Source organism: Pelecanus crispus, chromosome 12, assembly GCF_030463565.1.
Source record: "Pelecanus crispus isolate bPelCri1 chromosome 12, bPelCri1.pri, whole genome shotgun sequence".
In the NCBI taxonomy this organism is placed as follows: domain Eukaryota; kingdom Metazoa; phylum Chordata; class Aves; order Pelecaniformes; family Pelecanidae; genus Pelecanus; species Pelecanus crispus.
Window position 1 is genome coordinate 20,457,702 of NC_134654.1, and position 19,483 is coordinate 20,477,184.

The 19,483-nt window shown below is 49.7% G+C and overlaps 1 protein-coding gene across 1 annotated transcript in view; it reads left to right on the forward strand.

Annotated features, from left to right (window-relative positions):
- Nucleotides 1-18,585, forward strand: part of MXRA7 (matrix remodeling associated 7) — a 29,334-nt gene extending 10,749 nt beyond the window's left edge. Inside the window, exons 3-4 of the mRNA XM_075719759.1 lie at nt 3,742-3,841; nt 18,471-18,585. Coding sequence (XP_075575874.1) covers nt 3,742-3,841; nt 18,471-18,585 — 215 coding nt within the window. The remainder of the gene's footprint in view (nt 1-3,741; nt 3,842-18,470) is intronic.
- Nucleotides 18,586-19,483: the final 898 nt, after the last annotated feature.

Here is a 19,483-nt window from a genome sequence, read left to right on the forward strand (position 1 = left end):
GAAAATGATTAATTGACTAATTGGGGTGACAACTGCTGCACTTGTAAGAAAATGGAACAGATGGTGCCAAGCAAGAGTGTGTGTCTGAAGAAGACTCTGCTCTCCTGAGCAGTCCTGGAGATGCTGGGATGTCCCCAGGAGCCCCTGCCCGGGGTGGCCATGGGCAGCAGGAGACTTTGGGGCATTTCCTCTTCCCTGCCCCACTTTCTGCTTGCTCTTTTTAAGGCACTGTGTGGCAATCCCCTGGCTCAGGAGGCCTAATGCCACAGAGAATCAAATTTTAATCCTGGTGCTGTACCCGCAAGGTGGGGCCTTTGGAGACAGGGTTCCCAAAAGACACTTACTCCACCCCTTTAGGCTTCCTTGCAGCACTGGTGATCAGGGATGTTACTGTGGGAGACCTGGTTTGAGAAACGATGGACATATCCTGCCAAATGGATGCTCAGTAACGCTGCTCTGCCAGGGTCTGCCTCCTTCGGTTCAGCCCTCTTTCAGGGCTGCTCCAGCAGCGCTGTGCGTCACCCCGAAGTGGCTGTGGCTCGGGAGCAGGTGGAGATGACAGTCCCTGGTCATGGGTTGTGGCTACCCCAGCATCCTCCCTAAGCATCTCCTGCAGACAGCCACCGACTCCTCTCCTGAATTATTTACACTATTTCTGAGGTGTTTTAAAGGGACTGGTTAAAGCGATGGCTCAGCTTGATGATGATGAGGTGAGCGGTGTGAGCTGGGAATAACAGTGCTGCCCAGGCTTTGCTGGGGAGAAACCTCGCTCCTTCCTTCACCGTTTCGCCTGTGCATTGCTTGGTCCTGGCCCAACTCAAGCCACCGAGCTGCTGCCCGGCAAGCCCGCGAACAGAGATTCCCCTCGGGCACACGGGGGTGGCACGGGCAGTCTGTCACCAGCCCGGGATGCTGCCATGGTGGCCAAAACCACAAGAGCAGCCTTCTCCCCGCTTCAGGCAGCCAGGCTGGCGGGGAGCTGGCAGGGAGGAGGCAGGTACTTGCTGCGTGTGCAGGGCACGCTGGAGCGAGCCTGTTCGGAGCAGAGGTGCACTCAAGGGGCTGCTTTCACCCTGTGAGCCCAGGGTCACGGCGCTGGCAACGCAAGGGCAGAGAGATGAAAGACAAATGTTTTCTTTAATATGAACTCACAGAAGGTCTGAGTAAGTAGGTCACCTCATATTTCTGTAGCGTTTTCACTGTCCACGTGAAAACCCAGCCTCCCCTTTTCCATGTGTTTCCTGAAGTTTGTTTTCAGTCTGCAAAGAAAGTTCCTGAGCTCAGAAAACATCCAGTGGTTTCCAAAGCTGCACACTGGCTGCTTTTTAACCACAACATGTGGGCAGGGAGATGGGTAGCCTCCTCGCCTCCCTCTTCCCTTATTCTTTTCTGGTGGGGTGGCAATTAAACTGCCCTTTTTGGGACAGGCAAAATCCCAAATCTCAATTTACTTGGCAGAAAACCATGTGAGGGAAATGTTCTTAATTGTCCTTGAAATCAGGCAATCTATACAAAGGTAATGAAATGGCTCCTGCTCTGATTCAGGGTAAGAAACAGGATGTTACACCCTTTTTCCCTTTTTTTTTTTTTTTTTTTTTTTTTCTTCCTTAATATCTCCCAAAGCAGCAGCCAGCTGAATTTTCTTTCCGTGCACTTTTACAGCTACCTGAAGGGCTGATAAGCTGCAACATTACTGCTTGTTTCCAGCTGGCCAGACTTGTTTGTCTGCCGATTCGGAGGGTTTTCCTGCTGAGGGAAGTGGGATATGGCCAAGCTGAATGTTTGGGGCTGTGGGATTGGAGCATGGGGGTGCTTGTGTTCAGACACTTGTGAAGACGCTAGGGAAAGGGTTTGCCTCGTTGCTCCTCCAGGAGCCCCAACAGTGTTTTGGGATTAGAAAAACACTCCAGATCAGTAACTGAGCAGTAATCTGCCCGGACTTCCCAGGGAAGCTCCCCAAGATCAGGGATGCAGAGATGTAGAGAGGAGGGAGGAAATGTGGATATCTGCAGGGAGGAGGTTTCTGTTAAATTCCCAGCCCACTAACATCACTCCAGGCACACTCTGTGCGCTAGTGGCAGTGACCTTGCAGCAGTCAGCACGCTCAGTCCCATACCCCCCATCTACAAAATAAGGCTCTGACAGGCCTTTTGCGTAGGGGTCCTCAAGGTCTGCAAGAGTTCTGGCAGCAGCTGAGTGCATGCGTGAGCTTGGGGTTGGAGAAATCGCTAAATCAAGCAGTTGACCCTGGACAGGGGGAGAAAATTCTTAAAGGGAGTATTGGCTGGAAAATAAAGGGAAGCTGCTGATGCTGGATCCTTCTGGGTATGAGGAAAGAAGGAGGGGGGCTGTGGGATGTTTTTCATTTGGGCAGGTGGAGGAGGAGAGACTGTCATGAATGTGGTGCCTGCAGTAGCAGTGGTGAGGACTGGAAGGGGCTGCCTAGGTGGCTGGGGACAGGGAATTAGGTTATGTACAAGTTGGGGCTTTCTCTCCTGCCACAGAAGACAGGAGTTTCACCACTCTTGGGGGTCTTGCTGGTGCTGGGAGGTATCATCCTGGATATATGGTTTGTGGATAACGTGCAATTTTTCAGCACCATGTAGATAATACAGTAACATCATCTTTTTGTGGGCCCCTTAGAAGTATCCCCAGGGCTGGTGGAAACAGATGTTTCTGGGTGGATGTGGAAACAGCAATGCTAGATGGCTCAACGTGAGGCAGCCGAGTCCTGCAGTCCTTGGGAGATAAAGGCTCACAGATAAACAGCCCACAGATAACCAATAAAGGCAACTACCCGAAGCAGCTGCTCTTCCTGGGCTGCCCTTTGGATTGACCTCCACTCCTGTTGTTTTCTCCCATCTGTAGGAAGATAAAGCAGGGGAGAGGTTTTTAAAAGTAAATAGTGGTCGAAGAAAATCCGATTGGAAAAGGATCAGCTTTGGCTCAGAGTCCATGAGCTTCAGTGCTCTAATTAGCACAGGGCTGAGGCTGGCGAGCCATGTAGGAGAGCACCCAGACCTGGAGGAGACCTCAGTTTCCTCTTCAGGTCTGTTGGCTGGTGACAGAGGGACTTGGACCCAGCTGCATTGGTGCTCCTGGGGCTGCTTTGGCTCAGCTCTGTTTGCAGCCCTGGGATTCGCAGTCAAGGGCTGCAGGAGAGCTGCTGAGCTGCGTGGCCTGGGACAGCTCTGCTCATGGCACTATCCATGAGCCCCAAGCATGGGAAAGGGCCCCTAGACAAGGAAAGGGAGAGAGGAGGAATGCAAGTCTGGAGAGGAGAAGCAGAAAATGCTGTAAGTTAATCAGGGCAGGATTAGCATGTCTTGATAAGCCAAGATGGGCCTGCAAGGCTTTGAATCCAAAGAGAGCAATAGCATATGGTTCCCGTGCTGTAGGATTTACTTGTATCTGCTTCCAAGCAGGGCTGCTCGCTCGCAGCAGTCCTCGCTGTTTCCAGTGCTAGCTGCAGCTGAGACTCCTGCCATCCTCTGGCCAGCAACACCGTGGCTCTCCACCACAATGCACACAGCTTCCCCAACACTGTGCAGGCTTTCTGGAGACTGGAGCTGACTGTGGAAGAATCTTTCGGGGTGGCCATAGTGTTTAGGTTGTGTGCGTGGGAGCAGGGGTCGGCGAGAAGCTCAAGGGAACAAGCCTACTGCTGTTAATCATTGCTCTTGGGAGGTCTCTGGCTCACACAATCTCTTGCTCTTTGTCTCTTGCTCTCCCACTCTCCAGCTGAAGATGAAACATTCTCTTTTAAATACAGTCCTGGAAAGCTGAGGGGAAACCAGTACAAGTCAATGATGACCAAAGAAGAACTCGAGGAAGAACAAAGGTAAGCTGAGTTTCCTTTTTCTTCTTCCCCAAGGCCATCTGGTTGGCATCCTCTTGAAGCAAGCTGGGTGTGTTCAGACCTTTCTCTCCCCAGACTACCTTGGTAGCCTTGGACTCAACATCTCATTGCACCATGGTCCAGACCTCTCCCACCCAGGAAGACATGAGAACAAATAAAGTCACACTGATTCAGGAGATGAAGACACTGTGGCCCTATATACCCTTGGAGCTGTCCAAGCTCCTTCTCTGGAATCTTAGACCAAATTTCCCAGCTGATGCAAGCTGGTGTCGTTCCCCTGATCCCATTAGTACCATGATGATTTACATCTGTTGAGGACCTGATCTCTAGCTACTTCCCCTCCCTTTAACCTGTGGATGGCCTCCAAACTGAGGACATGGGCATAGCTCAGAAATGCTGGAGCAAAGTGAGTGAGCGTGGAGCTTTAGAGTTCACTGTGATGGGGCTGAGACTGGGAACGTCCGTACCTAGGGCTGGCTCCTCAGCTGTAAGTGATGGTGGGGATTTGCCACGTAGTGGCCCTGGTAGAGAAGGAGAATTGTCCATCTTGCACTTTTTGCTAAAGTGTCCTCCTGACCTTGAGTCTTGCCTGAAGAAAGGAAGAGCCTGTCCTGTTACTGAAAACAAGCTTTCTAGCTAAAGATTTCCCAGCCTATAGAAAGGAAATCAAACCCAACCTTGCACCTTGAGATGCAAAGCACTATCCAAAACCAATCTGTGCTCTCAGTGTGAAGTCTCTGCCCCTGAGTGAAGAGAGTCCTTCAGCCCATGGGCACCCAGAGCCCATGCTAAACCAGAGACACCAAACCCTGCAGCCAAGGGCTTTGCCCTATGAGCAGGCTCTGTGGGAGGCTTCTCCATAGCAGGTGTGCGCAGCTCGTACCCCTTCCCTCTTGGGCGAGCTGCAGGGAACCGATTTTTCCAGTGGTGGCTCAAGGCAAGCCTGGGAGATGTTGTTCTCTCCGCTGCTGTCCCAAGGGCTGTAGGACTCAATTCTCTACCCAGTGGTGTGCAGCTCCTGGGATGATTTGGGGGAATTTGTCATCCCTTGCCTGTGATGCCATGGTTTGGGTACCACCACAACTGGTATGGTACAGAGACGGACTAAGTAGAAACTTGAGCGCAGCAGGGAAGGCAAGGATGGAGGGATTGCACCTTGCCCCTGGGTTACGTATGATCCTGCTGGCAAGCCTGGCCTCAAGGCCTCTGGGCAACATCTCCATGTTGCTGGTGGCTGGGCTGTCCAGGCTTTCTCTCCATGCTCTGTGGCATGGGCAGGGCACTGCAGTACACAGCATAAATCCAGAGACCTGCCCAAGGGCTGGCACTGACATGTCCTCACTCTGATACTGTGGGAGACTCAGGTGGTGGACAGGGCTCCATGGAGGCTGCCTTCTCTAGCTGAGCCTGCAGCCAACAGCTGTTTTCTCCATGTCAAACCTGACTTTCCCATCAAGAGATGTCTTCCCTTTTTCCCCTGGCTTCTGGGCTCCCAGTTGTTCTCAAATCTTGGGCTTCACCTGCCTTGTAGCACTGCCAGGAGTGAAGAACTGCAAGGGCTGTGTGCTCTGCGGTCAGCAACAGAAATGAGCTCTGGTTTCCTCTGGCAAGGGGTTGATTCTGCATTGGTGGCATCAGGAAAAATGTTTTTTGCTTTCTTCCTTTTGTTATATCTTTATCATGCCTGGAGCCCCCAGCCTGTAAAATGCTAAGCAGGTCTGTTAGCGTCATTGTATTTTTCACTTGGGGAGGGTGGTGGTGGAATGAACTGAGTGAATGTGAGTGAAACCCATGGGGATCAATGGGAATTGTTTTTCAGGATCCTGCTAAGCACTGATTGGGGGGCGGGAAGAAATCTACCTGTAGCAGGCAAATTCAAACTCTTTGTACCAGCTGCTCCATCCAAAACAGCTGAGCAATCGCTGCTCAGGTTTTCAGGGCCATGAGTCCTGTAGGGCCTTTGGCTGGTTCCTCTGTGGCAACAAATGCCCCTGCTGTCACCTGGGGGACTGGGGACACTAGGGGACATTGCCTATGGACAGCAGCGGGATGGTGGTTTTGTAACTCCGGACTGTAGAACTGGCTCCAGGGGCTGGTGGACCTTTCCTGGGACCTCCCAGGCATCGTTGATCATGTCCATCTGGAGTGGTCCCAGGGCAGGACAGTGCACCTAAGACTGACGGACAGTGCCTGGACATCAGGGTCCCTTGGAGGCTTTTAGCAGCGTTCTACTCTGAGGGCCATTGGCAGACATGTTTTTCCTACTGCTCCTTTATTTTCTCCTCTTCCATATTTGTGTTGTTCATTTCTTTAAGGCAGCTTTGTGAATTTCTTTTTTTGTCTTGCTTTGTTGCTGGCTTACTTTTTTCCCTCCAAATCTTCACTGCGGCATCAGCAGCTTTTCCTTTCAGGCCTTGCAGGTGGTGTAAGGGGGCAGGGCTCCTGCCAGGTAAGCTCCCGGGCGAGCTAAGCGCAGCGGCTCAGCCGAGTCCTGCACCCTTCTCCCTCGGCAGTTCCATCCCTCTCCCCGACTCCATGCACCCCAACTGTGCTGCTGATCTGCTGTGACCCAGGTTTGCCACCTTTATGTTGCAGGATTGAGCTGACCTCTGATCTCACATCTCTGTAGCAAGTACCTTAGGTCCTCGGCCACAAACATTCTTGCAAATCTTTTTGGTAAGGACACACTGTTTCTTAGAAGTAGTGGTACCACTGATAACATCTGCTAATGTGTTGGTTTTTTTGCTTTTGGGTCTCATTTTCTGGGGGAGGGCTTGTTTCTGAGCTGCAGTTGACTGCCTGTCCTACTTCCCCCACCCCCTCCCTCCCCCTTCCCTCCTCATAACAGATTAATGAGTCCGCTCCCCTCTACCTCCATCTTGCTTTCCACAAGCGCTCCGGGGGGAATGGGGGCTCTCATGTTTGGATGCTCACCTCTTCCATCTTGGATGCCTGAAGTTGGACATCCCACCACCACTTCTGTTTCCTGATTTGGAAAATTAGGGCTGCTGAGTGAGTGGGTAGTTAGTCCTAAGGTGTGTTGCCAAAGCTGAGATAGGCTTAGTCTTTTCGCCCTGTCAGCCTTCCACATTTCCCACAGACCAACAGGTTCCTGTATGAAGCAGCCTGTAAGCAACATCCTCAAAAATGCAAGTGGATCCCCCAGACCCCCTTGAGGCTACTTGTTGTGGTGATCAGTAGTCCACAAGTCTTAATTTGAGGACCTCTGATTTTGGAGGTGCCATTGAAAGAATTACTTGCCTTTTCCAGGAAGAACTATAGGACTTTAGACAGGAGAGGACAGGCATGCAGCAGATTGGGTTATTTAACCACAACCCCACTTCTGCTCTAACCTGCATCACTGCAGAAGCTGTGGCTGTCTTGCCTAGTATTCACTTGAGTATTGTGGCTTCAAACTGCTGCTAAATCTGGACTAAAAGGGGAAGGAATGTGACCTTTACTGAGTGATGCAACTTCCTGCTTCTGGTTACTTCAGTCTTAAAAAATAGTGAGACCTCTCAGTGAGGGAGGAGGACAGTAAATCTAGCTGGGAAATACATCTGCTCAGGTGGTGGATCTGCTGGATCACACCTGGTGGGTCACCAGTACTTCTAGAACAGAAAGAAGCATGTAGTGTTTGCTCCCCTGGGGGAGAAAAAATAGCCTGGGCAGGAAGGGGAAGAGTGCATGGGAAGGATGCAGCCCTTAGTCAAGCCAGCACAGCGTATTTCCCAAATCCTTCTCTTCTGCACCTGAGGCTTTTGGCCATCTATTGCCAGCTATAGCTGCCATGGTGCAAAGCACTGGTTCAGGCTGAGAAATATGACTTGTAGCAGTGTAGCTTGCCCCCATTCAGGCAGGGCTGAGTTGTGTAGGTATGAGACAGCCCACAAGGGCAGACTGTTAGGTGTTGCTGTCCTGGCAGATAAGGGAGGAAGAGGAAAGGCTCCCCAGTGTGCCTTCAGGGCCTAGCTTGCATGGATGGATTGAAGTGGTCTCTGCCAGCTGCTTTTCAAACCTTTCTTGAAGTTGAAAGAGGTTAGTGGGGTTTTTTTGCAGTTAGAAAGGAGTCTGATCAGGACTGTGATCATTGACAGCTGCAACAAGGTTCCACTCAAGGCAGAAGAGAAAACAATCAGGAGAAACAACTCCCTTGGGTCTCTGCTTTCAGTTCTCTCTTTCCATGAGGCAGAGCAGGTCCCAGCCAAGTATTGGTTGGCCTTGGTGATGCCGAGGGGTTGAGCTGTCTATGCTCTGGCCTTGCCACTCTTCGCTAGGTGTAATGGCTGGAGAAAGGAGAGCAGATTCCAAGTGACAGTCTGTGGAAAGGTCTCTCCTCTCTCTGTCCTCTCTCTTGTTTCTGGGGTTTAGGAAGAGGTGGGGGTGGAGAGCCAGAAGCTGCCCCATGGGGCCTCAGCTGGGGCACTCTTGCAGACCCCTTGAACAGGGTCTAAGTGAATGGCACCAAACTGCTCAGACACACTCTGCTGTTTGCTGGTGCACTCATGGGTGGAGCAGGTGATTCCCCAGACCACACTCCACCCTCTGTAAGACTGAGAAGAAGGTAGGGATGGCTTCCCAGTTTCCTTGGCTAATGGGCTCAGTTTCCACAGCCAGGTGACCCATTCCAAGAGCAAATTCTCCTCCCGCCTCCCAGACCTTTCCTCTCATCTCCTGGCCAGCCATGGGTGGCTTGAGGAGACACTACTTGAATCCAGGCTAGACTTAATGCTAGAGCTCAACTGCAAGCTGGAATTCATGCAAGGGGAAGTGGATAGCTGTAAGTCTCACACCCAGTCCTTTTCTTGGTGGTAATTTAGCAATGGTAACCTGTCTCCTCCCCAGCTAGGTTCAGAGTACCTCTTGGTTGTGAAGCACTAAATAAACTCAGGCTTAGACCCTGGAGTTTCAGCAAAGCAAGATACCCCGGATGGACCCTGGCTCTAGGGAATGGCAGAGAGGAGAGACCTTTCCCTGCTCTGCCAGACATCCTGGATTGAAGTGGGGATGCAGCTGTGGCTTCAGGGAGAATGGTGCTGAAGCTCAGTTTTGAACAAGACAATACTATGAGGACAACTCTGGAGCACACAAGGGCAGGAAGCAGCTGCAGGAGTTTAATGACCGTGTTGACAGACCTTGACCTATTTCAAACATCTCCACTACTACTAGCCCTTCAAAAATAAGTGGGTGGACTGGCCTGGGGGAGGTTGCATTTCGGGAGAGCTCTCCATCAGCATCTGTCCCTGTCCACCCCCTGCATTGCCATCACATAGCCCTGGCTCACTTGCTTGCTCCCCCCTCTGTATAGCATGGGATCTGGGCCTCTTTCTCCTCCCTTCTCTTCTTCTAAACCTTCACCCCCAACCCAACAGCTTTGCTGTCCTGTCCAGCATAGTGCTTCTTTTGGATGAGGGAAGCTGGTAAGTTTGGGCTTTCTTTGGGTTTTTATTATTCGTTTGCTTTTCATCTTCTGCAGCACGATACTTGTCCTGGGCTGAGGGAGGAGGAGTAGCAGCAGCAAGGGACCACAAAGCCTAGGGCCATGGGACTCTTCAGGTCAGGCTGGCCACTGCTTCACTGCGGCCACCAGCCACGGGGATGGCACCAACTATGGGCAAGGCTGCTTTCAGCTGCAAAACACCCAGAGCATGAGGCACGTTTCCTTCCCACCTGCCTCTTGCAGGAAAGGGGCACTGTGTGTTTGGGGGTCCCTGCTGAGCTCCCCCTGCTTTGATGCTCCTTCTGTAGGTGCCAGACTCTGCTTGTATGAGGAGGGAGTCTCCTGGTGACCCAGTGCTGTTCCCTGCCTCCACCATATCCCCAGGGAAAATGTCCTCTGACCTACGAGATGTCAGTGGAGTTGAGCTCTGGCCCTATTTATAGAGCATCTGATTGAGTCATGAGTCCCCAGCAGCTTTAAAAACTGAGCAACTCAGGATGCCTCCCTTGGAAACCCAGGGGAAGGGGAGGCCAGGAAGCCCCTTCCCTGTCTCTTCCTCTCCTGTCCCAGAGAGGAAACTTTTGCAAGCTTCCCTGTAGCCTTTGCAGGGTGTGAATCTCTAACTCTGTCCGGGGACGAGATTTCAGACCAGACAGCGAGTCTGCTTTGAGCTCCCAGGTTTTTTCTTTTGGCTCAGGTCCTGAATTGTCCCAGCTTGTGGCTGCTTTTCCATGTCTCCCTCACCCAGTGCCCACAACTCGTCTTCATCTGCTTCTGCTTAATCCTGTGCAGCATGGGCAGCTTGCCGTTCTCCATCCGCTAACTCTCTGGGAGCCTGGCTCTGCCTCTCCTGCAGCTCACCTGCGGCCAGGGGAGACCAAGGGCTGCAGGGAATCAGGGCATCACCCCAGGCTGGGTGCAAATTGGTAGACAGCGAGCTGGAGCACAAATACTGAGTGATGGAGGAAAGCCCAGGCTGGCCCATCCGTGGCTTTCCCCACTGCTGCAGCATTGGCTGGGGGGGTCAGGAGTGTTGCAAGGGGGTGGGCACACGACTGAAGGAAGTGATCGTGGCCTCTTGACTGAGCTGTCCAGGAGCTTGAGCCACCTTCCTGGCTGTGCTCTGGCCTCTTCAGCTGTTGCTGCTGTGGCTGGGAAATGTGGGAAGATTCTGTATTGAAACAGTGGTGGGCAAGGTCTGTGCGGGAGGTGACACAGTCCCCGACCCCACTGCCTCCTTGCTGGCCCCTATCCTAAAGGTGATGGGACTTGTGCTCCCTAGTCACGCAGGCTCTGGCAGCCTCGACTGCTTTCCTGGTGTTCCTGTGGAACAGTAGGTGTTTCCTGAGGTCGTGTGCACCTTTCAACTTTTCTGCTTGACTGGAGGAATTTTGGATTTATGTTGATAGAAGCTCCCTTTGGTACCTCTCACTGTCCCACTCTTTTCTAAGCACTGACTGTCTCTTCCTGTTCTGCATTTAAGTCCTCTTTCTCCATGTTTTAGCTATTGGCTGAAGGAACTGGCCCATACTTTGGGGACCATGAGGAAAGCTTAGATTTAGTATGTCATTCCTCATATTCTTCCTGCAATACCCCAATCCTGGACAAGACTGGATTATTGTCACTACCAGAAATGAGATGGTAGCTGCCCCAGTGGTAGAGAAATGGGAAGCAGTGGTGATGGGACCATCCCCAGCAGTGAGATGGGAAGGCACTGCCTGGGGAGAGCTTGACTACCCATTGCCAGGTCTGCCCAGCACCCAAGGCCTTTCTTCACTGCTCTCAGCCCTCAAGGGTCAACTAGCCTGTCTGGATTGAAAGGAGTCTGGAGCCAGATCGCTACCTGTCCTCCTTGCCAGAATTTCAGACCAGAGGACCAATGTTCCTGAGAAGCTGAGCACCTGCTCCCTCTGACAGGGGAAGGAGCTGGTAATGGTCTGCACTTCAGAAAATCAGCTTTTGGAGTGAAACTATTCCTGAAAAGGGCACAAGCAATTGCCAGCGGTGGTTACTGCTGTACTCTAGGATCTCCTTGGAGTGGGTCAGGACCCCTTTGGAAAGCTACAGTCTATGGATGGGCTACAGGATTTCCTGACCTCCTGCTGCAGATTTTGCATGCGTGAGGGATAAACACATATGGGAATGCCACCAGCCCACCCCATTTGTCAGTACTGGGATGCTGTCTGCTCTCAAAGTCAAGAAGCCCATGCCCTTGTGCTGATGCCACTGCTGAGCTGGGGTGAGGGGAATGCTTTTGAGGCCACCAGAAGGACATCCAGTTTCCATGCTTCAGGAGAAGCATGGTCTTTTGAGACCTTCAGTACCTGAGCCTCCCTCATAAACCAGGACCTGTCCTTGTCTGAGCTCCTTGTTCTCCAGTTGTTCCTTGCACAGAACTACATCCAGCTGACAGATCATATGTTTACTGACTTGGCCTTCAGCTGGGGCCAGAGCAGAGATATTTGGATAATTTGTATCTGAAGAGAGGATACAGGCTTCCAGCAAAAGAGGATTCTAACCTGATTTGATTGATGTGCTGCCACAGGAAAGCATGCCGACTGCGTTGATCTCATCGTCCAAGCCAAATGCAAAGGAGGGAAGAGCCAAGGATAAGCAGCGGCTCAAAGCTCTCAGCCTCCTTCCCAAGCTAATTATGTCTCTCAGGGTCTGTGGCAGCAACGTCAGAGCTTCTGAGCCTGAGGGGTTGTACGGCCCTGATGTCCCCAGTGACAGACTGTCTCATGCTCTTTAGTCTAATCCCCCTCACAGCTTGCTCCAAGAGCAGTAAGGGGTATCCCTGTTGTGCAGATGGGGAATTTATGGTTCTGATGGACATCCTTCATTAAGTTCATACTTGGTTTAAGATCTTCTCACGCCAGCTGTTGGCCTGGCCCTGTCCTGGAGGTGAGTATCCCTGTGAGGGGCTGCAACTGAGCCCCATCCACCCTCCCTGACATCCTCCATCCCTCACCACTCCAACTGCGACATGCTGGAGGGGACCTCTCCTTCTGGGCCCCCGTGGCAACGAGCTTATGCCCTCGCGCGTGAAATCTGATTATGCTTGCGTGACTTGAGCGGGATGATCCGATCCTCAGCACTGCGAATCTTGCAGAGTGATTATCCACTCCGGAGAATTTCCTTTCTTTGTCCTAATGGGCCAGTCACTGAGCCTCTGCAGTGTTGCTTGAGTAACCCTGGTCCCACGTGATGCTTCAGCCTGTATCTCCCATCCGGGATCCGGGTCACCAGCTGCACTTGTGAGACTGCTGAAGGCAACCTTTTGCAGAGGATTGAGGAAGAGATGAGGCTGTAATTTGCCTTCATATCATGGCTGTCAGGAGCAGGGGACTTTCAAATGGGGCTCAGGTGTTATGGGCAGTGAACCCTATTGAATTCAGGAGGAATTAGGCTGGGGTGCATCTGCGTGTGTTTGTAAGTGCCCAGGTAATGTGTGTTGTAGCATCCCTCTACCTTAGTGCAGGTCTCTATGACCATGGGCAGCTGCCCAGTCTACTGTCAGGTGTTTCCCATTGTGGATGGTGGACCATGAGAGATGCTGGGGCAGTAAGGGCAGAGTGTCTGAAAGGTTCAAGCTGAGAACAAGCCCTGGCTCTGCTAATAACACGTTGCAAGATCTCAGGGAGTGCCCGGATGTCCCCACCCATAAAACACATCTAATCATCTCACCCTCCTTCCCTGGGATATTGGGAGAGCTTCCCATCAAAAGGAAGCCCCGCGACCTCCAGCAAGTCTGGGTTTTTTTGCCTTCTTCCCTTGAACAGACACATCTGTAGGGAGATTGAGAAAGGTTGGCCTGTTCAGGCACACTGCCCTGTGAAACCAGTACTAGTTCCTGGCTCCGCTGGCTGCAGGTGGGAGGAGGAATCTGGGCTGGATAAGGTTGCCAGCAGCCCAGGGAGGCTCTGCACAGGACAGTGAGGCAGTAATCCCCAGAGCTAACGAAGGCTTCCCATTAGTTGGGCTTCTCCAGCTCTCATCAGTAGGTCAGAAGGGTTGTAACTTAGACTTGGTTCCAGACAAGAGGATTTACACCTCTGACTGAGTTTCGACTATCCTGCTGCAGTTGATGAAGCAAAGTGCCCCTCCTTAGAGGCATGAGGTTTGCAAACAGCAGCTTGTTCTGCCCTGAGGTGGGAAGTTGCCTTGCCTTCCCGCCCCGAGTTTTCCCCCTGTTCATTTATGTGAATAATAATGAACCAACCTGAGGGGTGAAATGACTGAAATGATTTCTCTTCTCTCCCTGTTTCTCTTTGCAGAACTGAAGACTATATGAAGTTGTCCCTAGCCTCCTCCTAAAGGCATCCCTTGGCATCTTTAAAGGCTTGAGAGAAATACCAAAACCAACCAAACACACCCATAAGAGAAATCCATAAACCCTCAAAATTTGGGATCCCCTCTTGGTCTGAAGTTGAGTTCTTCAAAAACTCCTGTGGTGTCAAGTTTGAGGAGATCCTGTTGTGTGGCTCCATGGACTGGGGCTGGGCCCAAGCAGTGACTTGAGTTGTGTTTGGGGAACTGGGATGTCCCAGGAGATGAACCTTCCTCCCTTTCCCCCAAACAGAACCCAAATTGGACGCTAAATATGCAGCGAGTCTATTAGTTGTGTTCATTATCATGTATTAGGCCTGCCTTGAAATCTGTGTTGTTTCTATATTGGGGTGAGCAAACCATAGGTCTTCTCCCAGACCAGCCTGGACCTTATACCAGACTATCAAGTTGTTTCTTCCTGGGGCCAAACTCCTCTTTATTGCTGGGGGGTGGGAACTGCCTATGATTTCAAATGTTGTACAAAGCTGCTTTATTCTGAGGGGTGGAGGGACAAGGTGGAATCCAAGTGAGGGATGGCAGATGGTAGCTGGACCGACTCAGATGTTGCTTCTGTAGTTATTTTAGCGGAGAACTGATTCTGTAGGTAGACAGACTGACTCGAGAAGTGATAAAGATTGATAGTTTAGCTGTTCTGCTTGTGGTGGAGGTTTAGGAGACCATGCTTTGGCTGCTGTTAATATCTGGATTCTCACTTTTCCCTGCTCTGGTTCCCAAGAGGAGAGACCCAAGGAGGTAGCTGTGGCATCAGGGGTTCCCTTTGGCTCAGGATGAGATTGTGGGGGTCCTGGAAGAGACACCCTCCCCATTCCTCTGCCTGCCTGCTGTTCCAGTGCCCTCTTCTCTTGCCAGCCCTGTGGCTTGACCACTGGAGCCAGAGCTCAGCATTGCTCCTCAGCTCTGTCACATATAGATGAATTTGGCTGGGTGTGTATAACTACTTCAGACATAGCAGGTTTCAAATCAAACCCAGCTAGTTTGCGAGAGTGAAAGAGGGCCCATGTCCTCTAACCATGTTGTAGAAACACCAGGCTGGGTGGGGGTGCGTCCTTCAAAGTTTCTCTCTCACTGCAGGACAACTGCCTCTTGGCTATCGCTGCAAACATATCAGAAACCCAACCGGCTGCTTTTCTGCCCCCCCCCCCCCCCCCTTTAATTCCTATGCAGACAATACTTGAAACCTTGTACACAGTTGTCCTTTCCAGCGCCTGGGGTTGGCAAACTCTTCATAAAAGGGCTTATTTAAAGAACAGCAGGAGGCTTCAGCTTTAGAAGAGGCTGGGCTGCCCCTTCCCAGCCGACAGCTGCAAGCGTGTTCAGTGCTTTGCATATGAATTTAGGCACATCTGGACCCTCTGCTTCAAAATCCCACTGGTACAGCCGCTGTCTCCCCTTGGTGCTGGCTGGCTGACTCTGTGTCCCGAGCACCCAACTATGCAAAGAATGCCTTATATACATTGTGTTTAAGTTACATGGCAATATGTACATCAAGCAAAGTCTATAGTTGAGTCCAGATTTTTGCTAGTGGCAGCGAGTCAAACTATTTCTTCAACTCAAATGGCTGTCTGGGTATTTTTTACTTTTGTTTGTTTTGTTTGTTTGTTTTGTATCTGATGGTGGCTCTTATACAAAGGACTGTAATTCTAGTGGCTTGAATCTGTAAAAATTGCCTTTGTTTGGTCCAATAAACCTTTGAATAGTTTATTTAGTTTGTGCTTTTTTTCCCTGCAACTTCTTCCTCAAGAGATTTGTGTTGAAAATCTGGATTTTAGGTTAGAGGTACATTCTGTCATATGCCTTTTACCCCATAAATGATTCCGCTGTGTTCCTGAACAACGGAGTCAGACCAATGGCGAAAGTCAGCGATTTTCCCTTATTTCTGCTGGTGCAATGCAGTGTTGCAGCAGGATTCTGGTCTTGTTTGGCTGTGGAACAATTAGCAGCATTCCTAAGCGCAGAGCTCTGTCCAGGAGTTCAGATGCTGTGAACATGGATGCCTAGCAGTTCCTGAAACGCAGATCTCCTTTAACATACTTATGGCTCATTGCCCCAAACCTCCAGTTAATCGTAAAATTCTTGGACTGAAATGTCTGAAAAGAGCCTAAGGGAGTTAAGTATGCAAATTCAATTGCCTATCAAGAAGAATTAGGCTTCTTTGAAAATCCTTAATTAATCTATTTTGTCAGCAATAAGTAAAATTCTGTTTGACCTCCTGAATCCAAGTAGTTTTGAGGACAGCACTTACGGGAAGAGAGAATGATTTTACTTGTGAATGGGGTAGGTTTGATCTGAAACCATCAAAAAAAAAAAAAACCAAACAAACAATCTGGAGCAGTACAAAGTTGTTTTACAAGGTCACCTTTGATAGGAGAAGCTCTTTTTGACATCAGTTTCAAGTTTTTGATGCCTTACTCTTCCTTCTCAGGCTCTTTTCACTCTTTATCTTTGTTTTGTGATCTCTTTGTTGTAGATTATGTAGCACAGAGAAGTAACAGCAGTAACAGCTCTTTTTTATTTCTGTTTCTCAAATACACAGTCATGCTACTTGAAGGGAGGGCCAAAATGCATTGATGTTGCACTTAGAAAAATAGAGTGAATATTGTCTGTGATCTTGATTTTGGAGGTTTGGAGACAAGGAAATGGGCCTTTGGGGAGACTTCAGCAGTGTTAATGTCTGTGAAATAATGAGCAAGGCATTCAGACCTGTGTAGAGCTCTCCCAGCTGCAATGCATTTCAGACACGTGAGGCAAAGCCGTGTATTGAATTTCTCCACACCAGACTGGAAATGTGCCCTCTGGTGCCCAGCGGTGATCTAAAATAAAATATTGATCACTAACGACTGTGCTTCCCTTCCTCTTGTCTGGAAAGGGCAGTTGGATGCAATACATGTGAGCGCAAAAAATTACAGAAGAGACAGACAAATCCAGGCGCTTCACAGCCTGTGGCCAGAGCTTTCATAACCAAAAGATCCCACATCATTATCAGGATATGTTTGGCCTTAGGACAGTTGCATTTTAATTGCAATAGAAAAGAATTGGCAAATGGGCTTTCTTTTGCCAGGATCTGCTTTTTTCCTGCCCTGCCTGCTGCAATGGTGCTGGTAGGACAGCCCGCTGTTCCTGCTTCTGCTGTGGCAGTCTGGGAGAGGGGAAAATGCAGAGCCCCACTTGGCAGGAGCTCAGCACGCAAAGGCTCTTTTGCTTGTTCCTGGCTGTTTCCTTCCATTGATCTTGTCTGTGGTGCGGTTGCTTCTGATATGTTGATGCTGTCCTCTCCTCTTTCAAGCAAAGATTGTGTCCTGGTTTTGCCTGTCAATGGGTATTTCTACCCCTCCTGTTACTGGAACAGCTAATAGCTTGTCCACACAGGATTTGCAGGAAGACTACTCCAGGTTAACTAATGGCGTGCATTTAAATGGATTAATTACAGCGTATTAAAGTCCTGTGCGGAAAGCTGGCTGTGACAAGCACAAAGGACTCTTGACAGGGTGACCATATGGAAGTAAAAGCCAGAGTCTGTCTTTCTAGCCGAGGGGAGGTCTAAAGATGTTAAACAAGCAGGAGGAGCTGGGATTGCAGCAGATCTGTGCTCTGAGCGGCTGGGCTGTCGCTGAATTCTGGCCCCACAGTCACATAGGGGCAAAATGAGCTTTGAAGTAATAGAAACTGCTTCTCCCTTGTTACAGCCATAAAGCACCACAACCTCATTAGTTCTTTCAATCTCACACGGGAGAGGCAGGTATGAGGTGTGCTAGGCAATACTGCAATCTGATCCCAATCAGATAGAAGTCCAGCAGTGAGAATGAACCGGCCCACAGCCAGCCCTGACTGGAGCCAAGGTGCACATTCATTTTGTTCTAAAAGAGGATTTTGTAGACATCAAAATCAGTTGCATCAGTTCATGAGCTACTTGCGAACAAATGACACTCCTGTGCTGTCCGCCCTTCTGTATCCCTGAGTGATGATCAGTAGATGTACGACCAATATAAGCCCTCCTATAAAGCTTCCTCAAATAAAGCCCTGTGACAGATACCAGTCTTTGTGCTGCAGGACATACAACAATGGTTAACTGGTTCAGGTTAGGGAAAAATCAGGATATCATCTGTTATGGGGAGAAGGGAGTTAATAATCTACTATGGGACTTCATAGGGATGGAAATCTGAGCTAGATGGTGCACTGGTCAGCCTCTGCCCACACAGGGATCACCTCATTGCTGGATGGGCTACATGAGTCCATCTCACCATTTGACATTGGCAGGCGAACTCTCGAATCAAAGATTTCTATCTGTGATCTTATCTTCCAGTGTCTGATTAAAGTCATGTCCACACTGGAAGGTAGTCTAGTCTCTAGTTCTAAGGTAGGGTATGCATTTAAAATTTAATAGCTATTCCTGAATTACTCTGTATCTACATACTCTCATTACAGAATGAAAGGACACTGTGCTGATGAAGCTTAATCCAGTTTCATTATGGAGTCTGCTAAATTGGGACATGTTGGTCTTATGAAATTCCACATGTCAAGTTATCCTGAAACTTTGAGCACAGATAAGCCCTAAGAAACTCCAAAGCTGGTGTTAAAGCAGTCTGTTTTACTTCCATATTTAAAGAACTGCAGAGATGTGCAGGTTGATTGGACAGATGGGAAGGTGGAGGAAGGGGAACCAGAGGCTATCTCTTTCTCATCTCACACGGGCAGATTTCCTGCAGTCAGTAGGGCTTGTAAAATGACCTGCATTTGGCTTCATGTTTCATTTGACCACGGTGTTCTTGCTCAAAGTGCCTTCTGGGGACTGGCTATTCCTACTTCTCCTTTTCTTCTTGACAGGGTTCAGAGAGAGCAGCTGGCTGCCATCTTCAGGCTCATGAAGGAAAAAAGTGACACATTTGGAGAGATGTCTGAAGGAGACATGAAGGAGCAGCTTAGACTGTATGATATATAACCTTGCAGCCAGTGGAGACTATGCCCAAAAGTCACCTTGGCCCTTATTATGCAGCACACTGGAGACTGTAGTGCTATAAACATGTTTTGGTAGCTATTTTGCAGTTCCAGTTTGTTTTGCAAACGCATATAGGCCTGTGATACATATTTCAAAAGACTTGTAATGTCTCACCCATTTTATCATTTTTCCTTGAAGAGTTATCACGGTATTTTCATCTCATACAGAGATTTTTACTTCTTTCTGGCTGGGTCATATGTCTCAGTCATACAAAGTAGTTAAACTCGCAACTTTTTTCTGGCCATGCTTTATAAAAATGAACTTGCAAACCTAGTCTTTATCAGTTTGATATCTGAAGAAAGCCAAAGATGATAGATGTAAAATGGATGAAAATAATAGAATCATAGAATAACTTAGGTTGGAAGGGACCTAAGGAGGTCTGTAGTCCAACCTCCTGCTCAAAGCAGCATCAGCTATGAGATCAAGCCAGGTTACTCAGGGCTTTATCCTGTCAGGTCTTGAAAACCTCCAAGGATGGAGACTGCACAACCTCTCTTGGCAGAGAGGCTTCCAAACCTACAGTTAGAAAATGAATAGCCAAAGCCAAGGCATTAGTGCGCCGATTAGAGCTGAGCTGCTGTTCTCATCTCCTTGGAAGGAACACTTCATCCTCCTTCATGCTGGCTTTTTGAAAGAAATCCAGGTTGGTTCTGGCTGACCCCACGGAGCTCATCTTCACGCCTGAGAAAACAGCAGCTAACTTCAGCCTGGAAACACAAACATCTCTTCGCCTCTTGACACTGGTAAAAGTAGTACAGAAAGGTGGCTGGCAGTTTCACAAGGATGATTGTGTCCCATTCAGATCCTGTTCTCCTAACATAAAAATGATGTGGGAAACGAC